Source organism: Dipodomys merriami, unplaced genomic scaffold (genome assembly GCF_024711535.1).
Source record: "Dipodomys merriami isolate MVZ:Mamm:240054 unplaced genomic scaffold, mDipMer1.0.p SCAF_10, whole genome shotgun sequence".
Lineage (NCBI taxonomy): Eukaryota > Metazoa > Chordata > Mammalia > Rodentia > Heteromyidae > Dipodomys > Dipodomys merriami.
Window position 1 is genome coordinate 37,094,590 of NW_027202271.1, and position 17,002 is coordinate 37,111,591.

Genomic DNA, 17,002 nt, shown 5'->3' on the forward strand with positions numbered 1-17,002 from the left:
ATAAGTAATGATTCAAAGATTACCCTGTAGATTACATATCTTAGAACGAACTATTTCTACACATGAACAGCATCTCCAGAAACATCCACAATGGTGCTTTGCATTTGGAGTTTTAAATATTGAAAAATGAAAAAGAAATACATGAAGAATTTCTTAGCACATCTTTCCAAGTCCTATATTTCTAGGCCTTCCCTTTTCAAGTTAACAAATTCACATATCCCTTCTCCTGTTTCCTTTTATTGCCTGAAAACTCAGTTGAATAATAAAGAGGGAAACATATGTTTTGAGTTTGAATAGTAGACGGTAGAGTAAGCAAGCCGGGCAGGTGAGAGGCCCAGAGTTGAAGCCCCAGTACTGCCAAGCAAACACTCCAGTAAAAAAAAAAAAAAAAAAAAAAAATAGTAGGCATAATTATGAAAGAATAAAAACCAACACAGTAACACATTTTCTGGTGTGAAGGAATGTATGCTCAGGATCATCTGAAAGTAAAATGATTTACCCCAGACAAACAATCATTTCAAATCAATTTCATCATGTGTAAAACTGTAAATAACTGTCTACTTACTTATAGAAATGTAATATAAATTGTTTTTAAATGTGATTTAATTAAAATGTTTCCTTGTTTCAAAGGGTGTTACAGCTTTCAATTGCACAAACAGTACAGGTGGACTCCCTTATCAGAATCTATAAATCTGAAAAGATCTGGCACTTGTGGCTGTTTGGTCTTGTCTCCTGGAGTTCCCTCCTTTGGCCACTAGGCAGCTTCCTTTCGGAAAATAGGAGAAGTGCCTTCCTACCCACAGAATTGTTTGCACCTAGTGATTATGAATCTTCCAATATTTCAATATTTTCCTTTGGACTCTAATACCATCTAATATTCCTTTAAGCACTAACACCTTTGTGACATTATGTTAGTGATTGTGTTAGAAATGTACTCATTACCTTGCTCACGTAATTGTAACTCCTTTGTATGGTATTTTCACAATAAAAAAACCTTATTAATTAAAAAAAGAACAAGTCCAATGTATTTAAGCCTGCCCTTTCTCAGATATTGAATTAAGTTCCTCCCCCTTCTCTAGCATCTTGGTGGCACCATGTTAGTGATTATGCTGTAACATGATGTCATATATGCTTACTTGGAAAATTTATCAGAGGGACCATATTTTCTGAATTTCTACCACTATTGACTATCATACTGATCCATGTACCTCAGTAAATATTTGTAGCAACAAAATAAAATTGGAAGCACAAAATACATGGTTTATGAACATTCTGAGGGCAACACATTTATTTTGAGAAAATTGCCAGTATGTTTTCTCTTTGAAAGGGGAATGGAAAATGTTATTGTACCCATTTCTGTGCATGGTAAAAGTTAGTGTCCTGAAAATGTTCATGATCATGAGAATGCAGAGTAGGTTCCTAAAATAATTAATTAGATTTAATGTCATGCAGAAACATTTAAATTTCTTTCAGTTAAGGTTACTTTTTCTTTTCTGTTTCAAAAGTGTTAATAATTGTAGGAATTTTTCATGAGTAAAAAGGCTTATTTCAGAGTGTGTTTTTATGAGACTATTTTTGTAAACTATTTTGTAGATAGTGTTCTTCAAGCCACACACATACAATATCTCCTGTTTGATAATGACCTACTATGGACTATGTAATTTAAGCAATTTTACTGCCCTAAACAAGGAGTAATACTCATGACTAGGATTACAAGTCACTTTCTGACAGATTCATTGGTATCTAATAGTCTTGTGTTCTTTCCTCTGAGAGGCCATTTTGCAATATACTTAGTAATACTGTGATCTTCTATAGTGATAGACTTCGCTACATAGTCACTCAATAACAATGATCTGTTCTTCTGTTTAAATATTCTGGCTAGTGTTCTCAATGAAATAAGATTAGATTTTAAGTTACAATGCTGTAACAATTATTATTTATTGGTGCTTGTTTCAAATGATCATGTTGTGGGAATGATTTTAAGAAGAAAATGATTTATCATGTTCCAGGAGTATTAAGAATATTTACATAAAATCAGAAAAAAATAATCAGAGGCTATTTTATATTTTATTAAAATATCAAGCAAAGAAATATGAAATAATATGCTTCACTTGGTCGAACTTGTTCTGAGAAATCAACCTAAGGTTAAGATGAACTGAAACTTAGTTTACATATATGTAAATTTTAAATAAATGTACATACAGTGTATATTGAATGTCTTTTAGGTTAAGTTTGAAGGATAAATATTTGGCTTGATAGTTTAAGTAATAATAGCTTGTCATTATTTCAAAGTACTTGGAGAAATTAGTGCAGTTTTGGGGAATTCAACTATCACAGTGTCACAGAATTTCTCTTTTGCACAGATGTGACTTTGTCATGAATTGGAATTCAGGCTGGAGGCATAGTTCAAGTTGCAGGGCACTTGCCCAGAAAGCACAAGGCCCTGAGTTCAAATCCAAGTATGAAAGAAATACAAAGAAAGAAAAGCAAGCAAGCAAGCAAGCCGGGTGCCAGTGGCTCACGCCTGTAATCCAAGCTACTCAGGAGGCTGAGATCTGAGGCCCTCAATTCAAAGCCAGCCCAGGCAGGAAAGTCCGTGAAACTCTTATCTCCAATAAATCACCAGAAAATGGGAAGTGGTGCTGTGGCTCAAGTGGTAGAACACTAGCCTTGAGCTGAAGAGCTGAGGGACAGCGCCAAGGCCCAGAGTTCAAGCCCCATGTTGAAAGAAAGAAAGAAAGAAAGAAAGAAAGAAAGAAAGAAAGAAAGGAAGGAAGGAAGGAAGGAAGGAAGGAAGGAAGGAAGGAAGGAAGGAAGGAAGGAAGGAAGGAAGGAAGGAAGAAAGGAAGGAAGGAAGGAAGAAAGAAAGGAAGGAAGAAAAGAAGAAAGAAAGGAAGAAAGGAAGGACGAATGAGAGAGAATGAAATGAAGGAAGAAAGGAAGCAGGAAAGGAAGAAAGAAAAATGTTGCTTACAGAAAGATAAAATGAATGTACTATGTTAAACAATGACAGTATATTTCATATGGGCATCTATATCTTTGAAGTACAATTATAGGAAAATTATCATCCAAAATCTGTGAATAGAATCTAAAAGGAATCTGGTAAGAACTGTCCTACGTTCTACAATGTTCTAACACTTCAATGATAAACAAAAATGTAGCTATGTATTGGTAATGAAAAGAAATGTGTGTACTTAAATAAGGCTAGGCAATGTAATTTACAATATACCTATGCATGAAATAGATGATCTTATGTGCCATATCATTAGATGATATATGACAGTATTATAGATGAGTACTTTCTTCTGCTCTACTTGCTAGAAATAGTAAAATGTTTTAGATAGCTAACTTTCTTATACCTGATATAGCTATATTTCCTCAATTCTAGAATTGACATAAATATTGTTGTTATATGTGTTTTGATATTTTAACAAACAATATTTCACAAATATGTACAAAAAACAAGTCCATAAATCCAATCCATTCCATACACAAACTAGGGTGATTCTATTTCCTTGAGAATTACAATGGTTTATCTTGATGATACAATTTAAATGAAATAGCAATAATTTCATTTTGGTTTCCAAATTGTGTGTTGACTACAAACATCTTCCCCTTAAGAGCTGGTTCATAGATTGACCAAATTAATATCCATTTATTTAGCAGAAGGATACAGTAAGAATTTTATGCTAATGTTAGACCCAGCATATGAAACCTGTCTGTAAAGCTAGTTTATTTTTAACACTTAGCTTAGGATTTTTATGAAATGCATGGGTAAAACTTAATAGCTCTTAACTGAAGAACTTTTCATTTCTTAGTTGCTGGAATGGAAGCTTATCTCCGGAAATGAATCTGGCTTGCTCAATTCCTCCCCACTCCCCACACCAATCTTATACTTGGAGAAAAGGAAGAAACACAAGCATTCCCTCCATTTGTTTCAACAGCTTCAGTTAGAAAGTGCTTAATTTATTTTCCTGTAGAAAGAAGTCTAGTACTATTTACTTCATCATCCAGTCACTGTTTCTAATCTCTAGATTTTGGAATCTCTTGGCATTTACAATTATACCCATTTAGCTAGCTGATGTAGGTGACCTTAATGATTAAGGAGCTTAAATACCCTGAAATACAACTTCTTAGAGGCAAACATTCAGGAGACTCTGATCTTAAGCATTGGATATGCACATATCTAAGTAATTTTCCTCAAATTCTGTACCTAACAGCCCTTTTTCTAGAAACAAATGGTTTAGCACAGAAAAATCTTTTCTAGTGGCCACACTGCTGATTTCTTGTAGCAAAGGATACCAATTTCCTTCTGAAAAGATGGTAAATATTCCACATATTCATACATGGAATCACAGATTCCCATTAACAAGAGCAGTAATGGAATCTCTTTGTACAAAGTAAATCAGATTCTAAATCCAATAAGAGATTACAAAAAAATACCTTTCACTAATGAATAACAATGCATTAAATCATCAGTTGTCTATGTCACTCAATATACTTCTCAACAAAGTTTTAATATTGCACTTAAATTACCTCTGTGTAGATACATATCTCACTTTAAATACATTTTAAGTTAAATATATTATCTACTTATCTATATATAATTTATAATCTGTATATATGTAGATATCTATATCTATTTATATAAATATAAATTAAATTACATATAATTTAATTAATTTAGTTTGACACAATGGTGCAGGCCTGTATTCCCTATAAATCTGATGTCAGAAATAGGAAGATCACATGTTGGAGGTCAGCCCCAGCAAAGTTATCAAGATACTATCATAAAAACAAAAGTCAGGCATAGCTCAAGTAGTAGAGTACTGGACTTGGGTTCAACGCCTAGTACTTCACACACAAAAATAAAATAACTATTTTTTTTCTGTCAGTCCTGGGGCTTGAACTCTGGACCTGGGCTCTGTCCCTCAGCTCTTCGGCTCAAGGCTAGTGCTCTACCACTTGATCCACAGAGTCACTTCCAGTTTTCTCATAGTTAATTGGAGATAAGAGTCTCATGGACATTCCTGCCCAAGTTGGCTTTGAACTGCAATCCTCAGAGCTCAGCTTCTTGAGTAGCTAGGAATACAAGCATGAACCACTGGCGACTGGTATAAAGAACAATTTTTAAAAATCAAAGTAAGGATAAGTAGAATAATAACTCCTTTATGCAAATACTTAAAGATATATATATATATATATAATAAACTAATGACAAAACAAAATGCATATACACAAGCACATATATAAACATTTGTTTTCATTTTTCTGACAACCAAATTTAGAATGGTAAATAAGAAGATAAATCATTATAAGCCTTATAGTGTTGACAAACATACAGAATGTTCATTACCTAGGTTTTATATTTCATAGTACTATCCAATCATAGAGCAAGTGACATCTCCATGGGAGAGCATGTCAGATATGCTGTACCTTTTCATGGACCTTCTGCCCAGGCTCCATCCCTTCAAGGTGTTCTGATTCTGTGGACCCCTCACTTGATGCCATTTTTCGTTGTATGTGAACATTTTGTTCACGTAAGGCAACAATCTGCAAAATAAAAGCATTATTCTTTTAAAACTTAAACAGTGTAAAAATCAGAATTTGCTTGACTGTAGTTAGTCACTAATGAGTAGTAGGGAATGATGAAAAATAATCATTAAGTTTTAGTCAGGTTGCTATGTCAAAAATATTTTCAAAGGTTAAGTTGGTATTTTAAATAATAATGTTTACAAAAGGTTGTAACACCTCTCCTAAAGAAAAGGTTAATGCACTGTGAAAATTATCTAAGAAAATATTTTGTAGGTAGAAAATGTTATCTGCTTGGGAATCCACCTAAGAAATTATCTGATCCATGCATTGTTAACTTAGAAAATACTCATTAATGTAATTTAGGGAATTGCCCTAAATACTCTTCAGGCTAGAGGCATGGCTCAAATGGTAGAGTGCTCACTTAGCAAGCTGACCCTGAGTTAAATCCTCTGAAACAACACCACTGCAAAATCTTATCATTTGTGTGTTTAAAGTATACAGGAAACCTAAATGAAAAGATTGAAGATATTGAAGGTTAAAATGATTAGTTCTCATTATAATTATTTATGTACAGTGATAATATGCTATAATTTCAAAGCAAACATACAAAAGCTAGTCTTAAATAACTAAAACTATCACGTGTACTTAAATTGTTCTATTATTATTTTAATGGATATTGATTTAGTATTTTGTATACAAATATACTCAATTTACAGACATTCAGAAAGCAATTATAGCTTGAAAATTTTCTAGACAGGATATTGGAATTATATCTTAGAAATTATAGGTATTTTTTTAATCTAAGAAAAATGTTCCTAGATTGTTGTAACATATGCAATCTTAGTATGACACACAGCAATCAAATTCTTATCTTTTTGAAACAGTCTTTTAAAATTTGTTTACTATTTATATTTGTGCTTTTAAAAATATTTTGTATTACATTGGAGTCATATCTTACTTTATAGAAAGTTTTATTATATTACCCACTCAGGCTAATTAGCTATTAATAAGATTATTTTCTGTGGTATGTGATATACAGCAAACACTGAATCATACAACTACATGGGATTTGAAATAATAGGGCAAACATAAGGCATAGACTTATGATCGCTTTGAAGTGGCTGAGTGTTGTGCTGCCTGGCAGTGCTTCAGCGCTTTGATCTATTAGGGTGTATCTAGGAGATCACCATAGTTATATATATTTCCTCTACTTTTATTCATGCCTATAGACAGCCTAATATTCATAAAGCACCCAGATTCACCTTTTAAATGTGTTCTAACATTGATTTGAAAGCATCTCCAAAGTAGTTAGCACATTCTTACAAGGTCCATAATGCCTACATTGAACAAGGTCTAGATCCCACTGGCCTCAATTCTCTTCCTCAAATGCAGCCGCATCTCTTATACCCAGAAGAGAGGAATTTTATTGTTCCTTTCCCTGAACATGTTTCCCCTGTTACCACAGTTAGTAATATCTCAGCTTTCAACACTCAGCTGAGTTGCCAGAGGCATGGTTTCAGTAGCAGAGCACCTGCAAATGTAGGGCCCGGTTTCAATCCTTAGTACCACTAAAACAAAATCCAACAACAATAATGAAACTCCATTCTGGAGAATACAGATGTTTACTTTATACTCTTGTTTACTTTTTTGTGCGGTATTCACTTAAATCTAATGTTTTATTCCTTTGTTTACTTGGCTAGCAGAAGCCTTCATACAATATCAAGCGAAAATAAGGTTCTAAGGAGCATTTTTGTGCAAATAGCATTTTCATTTGAAGTAGCACATTAAATTATTATGAACAGGCAAGTCCATGAAAGCATGGTCATTTAATTAATGAGTGGATACAAAAGATAAAGAACACAAATTCAATTGATTCAGAGTGAAAGATTGAGAGTGCTTGAGAATTGTCAAAAGACATTTCTTTCATATAAGTTAGCATAAAAATGGGTTACATGAAAGGGACAAGAAAAATGAGTCAGCTCCTAGAAAATCATGTCTTTATGACATTCTTTTTTTAATTTTTTTTTATTGTGAAAATACTGTACAGAGGGGTTACAATTACATGGGCAAGATAAAGAGTACATTTCCTATCAAGCATTGTAGCCTCCTCCTTTGTTTACCCTTCACATCCCTTTATATGACATTCTTAACATGTTGATTTTTTAAAATAGAAATAATGTATTAACATTGATACATGAGGAATTTTTTTTGAGAATTAAAAAATTTCTAGTATTAGTATCAATTAGATAACACCCATTATGTAATACACAGGATTATGGTACCAGGACATTAAAATTTCTGTAAGTTTTCTTACATTCTTTGGAGATTACAGCAGTATCATTCCTTTAAGAAGGTTAAAACACCAAATTTAACTCTCAGTTTACAGATTAACTCTCACTTTTTGTAAATCAGTGCCTACTCTAAAGCATGCCAACTCTAAAGTTTCAGTGAGTGAATTACTGAAATAGTGAATCAGTTCCCTTTTATAGGAAAATCATAGCATCAAATTCATTCACGAAACATGTACATGACAATTAGTTCCAAGTAAAACATTGTTTCAGTAACTAGCATGTAAAATCTTTTTCTTTTACAAATAAACCAAGTCAAAGTTTTTTGAAACAAAATGATGTAAAATATACCATATTCTCAATTAATATTATATGATTTTTATCCTGTTTCTTTTCTTGTTGATAATGAAATGTCTTGGGTAGTTTTAAAATTAGTTTAACATTTGATTTAATTGTAATTAACAATTAATTAATTTAATTAACAGCCTGATTCTTCAATCCACACTGGGAAAAGTGAAACACTATCTTTTAGGAATTCACCTTTGTCATTTAGATAAATGCAATGAAGGTCAAAGGAGAGAAACCTTTGACCTAATGGAAATCTCATTCCCATTTTAGGAGAGAAAATATGAATAAAATTATGAGCAAATAAAAAAAGATAATTGCAAAAGAAAAAGCAAGGGAAAGTTAATGTGAGATGTAAATTATTTAGATATTAGTTGATTTGTGAGTATAAACATGAAGACAGGAAGGAAGTAAAAATAAAATGATTTCACAGGAAGAAGGTGTGAGAAACATAAATCAGAGCCATGAAAACATTTCTATGACTTTGCAAATGATTTGAAATTTCTTCCTTAAAAGAGAACTCCAGTAGCAGTGGAAGCTGATGTCTTGGAAGCAAAGAGACATGACTCTTAAGAAAAATGGCAAGTAACAGAAACTATTTCACATCTCTATATTCCCCAATTTTTTTATCATTTATCAATGATTTAGAACCTATAAATTTATTTATTCCATTTATATTCACTAAGCATCCTTCCAGGAAACAGATACCATTGGGAAAAATTAAGACCGGTTTTTTCCAGAATCCATCCTAGTAAATATCCCCTCCTTCCAAAATAAGAACCATGACAGAGACAACAAATTGATAATCATGTATTCTCTCTTACAAAGTGCCCCACACTGTGTATTCTAAGCATATAATAAAAATTTGCTAACTTATATCATCTTTTTATCTGTATAATTCTTTCTAAGCTTTAGAAACTTTTTGAAAGCAAAATCTGAGACACAATTATAAGTAGGTCACTCAAAAAGTGATTTCAAGAAGTCTAATGTTCCTTAAGTATGCTTGAAAGACCAAGAACAAATCCTGGTCCCTTTAACTCTTGCTACTTATATGGTCTTGCACAATTTAGCCGCCTTCTTCTTCTTCTTTCTTCTTCTTCTTCTTCTTCTTTCTTCTTCTTCTTCTTCTTCTTCTTCTTCTTCTTCTTCTTCTTCTTCTTCTTCTTCTTCTTCTTCTTCTTCTTCTTCTTCTTCTTCTCCTTCTCCTTCTCCTTCTCCTTCTCCTTCTCCTTCTTCTTCTTCTTCTTCTTCTTCTTCTTCTTCTTCTTCTTCCTCTTCCTCTTCTTCTTCCTCCTCCTCCTCCTCCTCCTCCTCCTCCTCCTCCTCCTTCTTTCTTCTTCTTCTTCTTCTTCTTCTTCTTCTTCTTCTTCTTCTTCTTCTTCTTCTTCTTCTTCTTCTTCTTCTTCTTCTTCTTCTTCTTCTTCTTCTTCTTCTTCTTCTTCTTCTTCTTCTTCTTCTTCTTCTTCTTCTTCTTCTTCTTCTTCTTCTTCTTCTTCTTCTTCTTCTTTCTTCTTCTTCTTCTTCTTCTTCTTCTATATGGGGGAATATTAATTCTTATCTTCTTTAGCAATAGTAAGTCAAATATGAAGCTCCTTAAACACTCATTATATAAGGACTATGACCAGAAAGAATTGATGGGTCTCCACTTGCACTGTCCTACTTGTACTTTGTACTCTAGCTCTGAAAGGCTTCAAGTTACACATTTGGCATCTTGGCTATTTTTTTTTTTTTAACTCACCTGGGTTGTTTTTCCTTCCCCTTATCTTACATCTTGAGAATAGGCTATAGGGTTATACTTTTCAGGGAATTTATTTAGGTAATTCTGCAGCACTTTTTTTTTTTTTACTAATTCATATCATGAAATTATTACTTAATTGAAATCAGCTGCGAGGTATTTGGTATTCCATTTTTGATACTGAGTGTCTTGGCAGTGAAATATTATTATTCAACTCCTGTCTTAGGACGCTAGCTGGAAAACAAGAGCTCCTCCAGAAAGATTTATGGAATGTCAAATGATAGCAGACTAAGTATATGAGGTCAATGGGAAGTTGAAAACTACGCATGAAAAAAAACATGTCGGATCTATGTTGGAACAGGTAATTAGTTATCCAGGGAGAAAACTATATGAACTTGAAAGCTTTCCCCGTGCTCATATTACATGTTTTAAAATTTTAAAAGGAACCATAGAAGTATTCATGGGGGATAAAAACAACCCACAAACAAATACTGATATAGTGTTGTAGGATATTCATGCCATAGTTTGAGGAGCCATTTAGAACAGAAGGCAGGGCACTTCAGTGAGAGTCATCAGGATATAATGCAAATATAAAGTAATAAGCAATTTCTCTGTGTCTCAGAATAGTACTAAAAATAATTGCAAGTGTACTGCAGCTTGGGTACTATGACTCAGATGCATGGAATCATAATGTGCGTATGTGCTTTAGATTCAGCATGAATTTACATGAAATAGAGAAACGGAATTCCAAGAGCAGATATCTCAACACTGAATTCTCCTCATAGAATTCTAACATTGGTACAATAAAGTGTTATAAATTAATTTAACTTTTATCATTTCATCATTTCAAAAGTATGTTGTACATGGTCTTTCCACACAGTTAGATAATGGATGAACACAAATTCTACATTACATTGTATATTAATCTCCCAATAGTGTTACAAGTTGAGTATAATTTTTATTTTATAAATGAGGAAAATAGCATAAATTGAATAAGTAACATTCTTTTTTTTTGGGGGGGGGGTTCAGTCGTGGGGCCTGAACTCTGGGCCTGGGCGCTGCCCCTCAGCTCTTCAACTCAAGGCTAGCACTCTACCACTTGAGCCACAGCACCACTTCCGGCTTTTTTCTTTTTGCTTATGTGGTGCTGAGGAATCGAACCCAGGGCCTCAGGCTTGCAAAGCAAGCGCTCTACCACTGAGCCACCTTCCCAGCCCCAAATAAGTAACATTCTTGAGGCTATACAGCAAAAGATATAACAGGATCAAGTTTTAAACTAATGCTTGACATTGTAATGCTACTTGATTACTAATAAGATGATTCTCTGCTTCTGAAATCTAAATATTTATCGAGGTCAGGACTAGAGTTCTATCGTCTGAAACAGGGGAATCTTCCTTCTCTGCCTTGGCAAACCATATAGAAAGTACCTTCTAAATCAGAAGATGTCTTCAGTTGCTCCTAAGAATAAAAACCATACAGTGTGCATTATTCATCACTTTTACTTGTAATTTCTATGTGGCATAGGCATTTAAGCATACCTCGAAAACTTACTAACAACTTAAATCATGTCAATGTAAAATTCCTACTTCTAGCTCTGCAGGAACCTTCTTAGACACGTTTAAAATTCCTATTTGCCTCTTCCTTCTCAAAAGCAACTTCAGGGCAGTATCTGTGCCTAATTAACAAGAGGTTTTTTCCATCTATTTTTATTCCAAATTCAATTAACAATTCCAGGAGTGAGACGTAACAGAAATCTCACATACAACACACAATTTGCTTCTACAGAAGTACTTATTCTAATTTTAGCTGAATTCCATGTTTAGATTATTCTGAGATTGCAATACACAAAAACAAACTGGAAAAAAAAAAACCTAGTAGAACACAAGAACTTTACGATTTACACTGAGCAGCTCTCCAAGCAACAGTTTGGATTTGTGGATTTTTTTTAAATATTACTTGGAGGAAAAATAAAATTGAGCCACTTGTTCAAATAGAATTAAGGACCCCAAATCAGTATAGCAATTATTTTATCATAAGGGCTTTCTTTTTGGAAATAATATTTAAAACACCACAAAAGCACACGAATCCCAGCATGTAAAGAAGTTTCATGTGGTCTTTATAGTTTGATCATCTGGCATGTAACATTTATTTTAAATGTTTGCCAGTTAGCTAGACAGAGACTGAAACCTTATAAAACTAAACTGTTCCCACCTAAACTATGCTCTCATAAGATTTTTGTGAGATGAGCAGAAGTTTGCACTGTGAAGATGTGTCCCTGCTCAGATCACCAAAAAAGGTGTTAAATTAGTGATTTCAAGAATGAATCCATTTATCTTAACGAATGACATAGTAACTTGGAGATGAGAAGAGGAGGCTCAATTTGCAGTTGTACAGAATTTTCACCACTGACACTAGTGCTACTCAACCAATAAGTATTTGCTAAATGAAGGAGCACATTTACTATCATCTTTTCTACTTTCACTTGTAGCATTGGCTGGCTAGCTCCTAAGATGAACAGGCTTATTAAGATGAATTGCCTATGTGCCTATTATCAGTAAATTTCTAGTGATTCTTTGCTGGAAAATAAAAAGCATGAGTTTGGCTATTTGCAAATTTTACAATTTTTTTCTTAGATATAGAGTATTTGAGAATGAAACTAAAGCTTTGTTTCTAATAATAAAGAAAAATATTTTGAAGACTTTAGAAACTAAAATATTTCTTTTTAAAAATGTTATCTGATTGTAAAGATGATGTACAGAGGGGTTACAGTTATGTGAGTAAGGTGATGAGTACATTACTTGTCGAGCATTGTTACCCTCTCCTTTGTTTTTCTTCTACTATCCTTGTTAAACAAAATTACAAAACAGTAAAAAGTCAGGCTGGAGGCATGGTAGAGTGCCAGACTATTGAGTCTGAATCGCTGAGTTCCAATCCCAGTAGAGCCAAAAAGAAAAGGAAATGTTTGTAAAGGTACATTTATACAATCTTAATCATATTTCTGTTTTTCATTTATTCAAGTATGGTTCTCTGTTGTCAGGAATTTTTCTTGTACTTTTAGAGTGAACCTTCTGTTTAACAACCTAAATATACTGTATATTCTTCAGCAAATATTTGACTTTTAGAATGTCATATTACAGTCAATCTCTTTAATAACATACATAATGATTTGTTTCTCTTTACAAAGTCATGAGATCTGATGCCCTCAGTGAAGCATGATTAATATTATAAGTACATACTGGGTTTATTTTTCCCCAGTTAGCACAGAAGTGACAAAATTATAGGCTATGTCTTAGAACAATCTTTTTTTTACTTCTATTGTGGTAAAGAGTCTTAAGGGAAAGAAAGCATTTCAAAGTGCTTGAAAACTAAAGAAAATGTGGAAGGCAAAAACAATATCCATTAGTCATTCCAGCAAGTAAAAATGTAAGCAGGGGAAAGAAAAAAGATTTATCTTAGTCTTTTCCTCAGAAATAGTTCCCATTCCACACCAAAAAATAAGAATACTCAACACATTATTCTAAATAATTCCATTTAAAGTAATCCATTTGCCTGGGCAATTACTTGCCATTATATTCATCAGTATACATTTTAATTTTCCTTTATGTAATCTGAAGTATATTGGGCAGTATTATATCTAAAAAGACAATAGTAGCAGCATCAACATTATTAATAATATTTACTAAAAGATTCTTTATACATAGTTTTAAGTTTATATGTATTAATTCATTTAGACACTACAACCACATGGATAGTAACTTCTAAATTGCTTGAACTAATTAATTAGGGAAGAAAAAAATAGAGGTTATCCATAGTTTTACAGATCTTGCAAAAGTCAAAATCATCTAAAGAAGCCTTTGCTTCTCCTGTGTTCAGTCTACTTTCCTCGGGATAGATATATTAACATTGTCCCATCAGAGGGAATGAATGGTTATTTTCACCACTTCCCCAAAATTGTCCTCATTAATACCTAACTGCACTTAAATATCCTTTTTTCTTTCTTTTTTCTTTGTCGGTCGTGGGGCTTGAACTCTGGGCTTGGGCGCTGTCCCTCAGCTCTTCAGCTCAAGGCGAGCGCTCTACCACTTGAGCTACAGCGCCACTTCCGGTTTTCTGGTGGTTTATTGGAGATAGGAGTCTCACGGTCTCTCCTGCCCGGGCTGGCTTTGAACCGCGATTCTCAGATCTCAGCCTCCTGAGTAGCTAGGATTACAGGCGTGAGCCACCAGTGCCCGGCTCATTTTTTACAGATTAATTTTTATAAATTTTGGCACACACAAGCTGTAAGTTATCTTTTTATGTTTGAATGGTCAAGAAATAATTGAGAAGGGGAAAGGGGTAGAAAAATTAAGAGAAGGGCACACTGCAGCCAAGAATCCAATGCATAGCTTACAAAGTTAAGAGAGTGAGGGAAGGGGTTGGTAGGGGAAGGTGTTAAAGGGGCGATATTGATAAGATGCACTGTATTCATAAATTACTTCGTTAAATGGCACTTCCTTTGTATAATTACTTAAAGAGAAAAATAATCCAAAAAGGAAAATGAACAAATTGAAAATAATACTGAAGGCTGGCCACAAAGGCTTGTAAGGGAGAATGATTACACCTGTTAATTTTAGGTTGTGGGGAAGGGTATGTAAGAAAGTTACAACTTCGCTGGGGAGTGATGGGAGGGGAGGGAAAGGGATGGTAGGGGAAAATCAAAGGAGGCGGGTAACAATGCTTGACCCCTCTGTACAATAAAATCTTTACAATAAAAAATATAGATTAAAAAAAAGAAAGTTCAACAGTAACAATTAGGGTGCTTTGGAGACTGAGATAAAGCACATAGGCAGTCAAAACCCAATCACTTTTTTTTTTTTTTTTTTTGCAATGAAACACCAATAGAAACCAAAGACTCGAAGACTTGGGTGAGGAGGGCTCCTGTTTGGCTACACCGTGTTAAAATGGATTCTAGGAGAATAATGGATTCTTATCTTAATGAAAGCCTTGTGTTTGGCTCCTCCTCTTGTGGAGCTTTCCTTGGCTGATTTTAATTTGTTGTCTTTTATCTAAGAAACCAGACCTGTGTGTACAATAACTTTCAATATGTCTGCGTCTGTCTTCTGGGAATCACTGAATCTGAGCATCCTGTACTTGCAGTTGGTATCAGAATTGGGGCTGGGTTGGGGGGCAGGGCCTCTTGAGGAGTTCTGTGCCCTGGAACCTTGAACTTCGGCTAAGCTGTGGTCATAATAGCCAATAAATAGCGACAGTTCTTGATTTGTTGTGGTGTGATTTAACAGTGTTGTGGCTTCATGAGGTTATCACATAGCTAGTATATATTAGTAGAAACTATATTTTGATTTTGAAATGTGATCTCTTCTTAAGCTATCAATGTATAGAAGGATATTGTCCTGCAATTTGAGACACTGGAAGGATTAGCAGGTCCCTGGCAGCCTCTGGTCATGAGAACAAACAGCCCATAGCCTAATGAAAATTCATTTCCACTGATGACAATTTTAATTTACAATGGGTCTATTGGGATGTAATCCACCATAATTAGAGGATTATTTGCACTAACTGTAAAAGATACAGTCTTAGTAGTTATTCATTAAGATTGAATTCGTGGGCTGGGAAGGTGGCTCAGTGGTAGAACGCTTGCCTTGCCTGCCTGAGGCCCTGGGTTCGATTCCTCAGCACCACATAAGCAGCAAAAAAGAAAAAAGCCGGAAGTGGCACTGTGGCTCAAGTGGTAGAGCGCTAGCCTTGAGCTGAAGAGCTGAGGGACAGCGCCCAGGCCGAGTTCACGCCCCACGACTGGACCCCCCCAAAAAAAATTAAAAAAAATTAAGATTGAATTCGTTAATATGTCTGTTTGCAGGTTTGTTTCATTTTCCTCTTCTAAAAGACCAACTATTTGGAAGTACCAAAATTTTTCAGCATTTGAGATCCAATGCACTTTCCTGCCTAAAAGGAAATGGGAATAAAGAGTACTCTTGTCCTGTGTAATGAAACTCAGGAACTGACATTTTCTACATTAAAGCACAGGAGTCATTTGAGTACTTTCATGCCATTTACTTCAGAATTCTAACATAGTCAATTATACTTCATTCTTCACCAATGGAAAAAATTCGGATGAAAAGTACTCAATTTAGAAATCTAACATTTTCAAATAGCTGCAAGTAAACCAAAGTTTCACTGGGTATTTTCTATGGAGGTAAACATTTAGCTTTGATATCTGTCAGCTAAATTAACCAATTGACTTATGACGAGTCTTATTTATTTAGTTGTTACCAGGTTTATCTTTCAATGAGTAGGAATCTTAAAATAATCCATTAAAATATACTAAGTTGGAAAAAAAATAATGAATTTCAGTAACTAGGAGAAAATGAACAGATGATTTAGACACTTGTAGCAGTTATTCTTTGGAAAGAAATACCATAATTAACAGAAAGGTGAGGCTGCAAAACCAAAGTGGGTTATTCTGGGTGCTGTGAGGAGGAATTCCAATTGAAAATGTCTCCCTTTGAATCTAAGTACTGATGTGCAGAAGGGTTACCATTTCATAAGTCAGATAATGGGTAAATTTTGTTTTGGGCAATGTCGCCTTTCTTTGCTCTCTCCCACTTTTTCCCTCTTGTTCCCACCCACAAGTTGTATACTTCATTTTTAATGTAGTCCAAATATTAACTTTTGTAATGGAGTCATGTGATGATTAAAATTGTACCTGTGTTTAATCTTGAGTACACTATCCAAAGATTTTATCAGGGATAATATAGTGATAAAAAGTGTTTTTAATTGTACATTAACACACAATTTTATTAGATTAGTTTTATAAAAATATTTTGCTACATATTATCTAATCCACAAATCATTCCTCATAAACCTAGTTAGGCCTAAAATAGGCAGCAATGTGAATCTCTATTTTAGACAATTTCTTCACACAGGTATTAGAAATTGTAAAAAAAAAAATATAGTGCAAGTAGCAAACAGAAATTTTGTTAGCTACATTTGTTAAATTTGAACATATATTGTCATAAGACACATTGATACCCTCTTATTTGGGAAGTGTTTTTATCCTAGAGTATGTAATTATCAACAACAAAGGAGAAATTTCCTATTG

General features: G+C 33.9%; 1 protein-coding gene across 14 annotated transcripts in view; it reads right to left on the reverse strand.

Annotated features, from left to right (window-relative positions):
* Ppfia2 (PTPRF interacting protein alpha 2) overlaps window positions 1-17,002 on the reverse strand; it is a 338,232-nt gene that overhangs the window by 98,265 nt on the left and 222,965 nt on the right. For all 14 annotated transcript variants that reach the window (XM_069989192.1, XM_069989190.1, XM_069989222.1 and 11 more), the window contains one exon: window positions 5,437-5,553. In XM_069989192.1, the coding sequence (XP_069845293.1) occupies window positions 5,437-5,553 (117 nt within the window). The remainder of the gene's footprint in view (window positions 1-5,436; window positions 5,554-17,002) is intronic.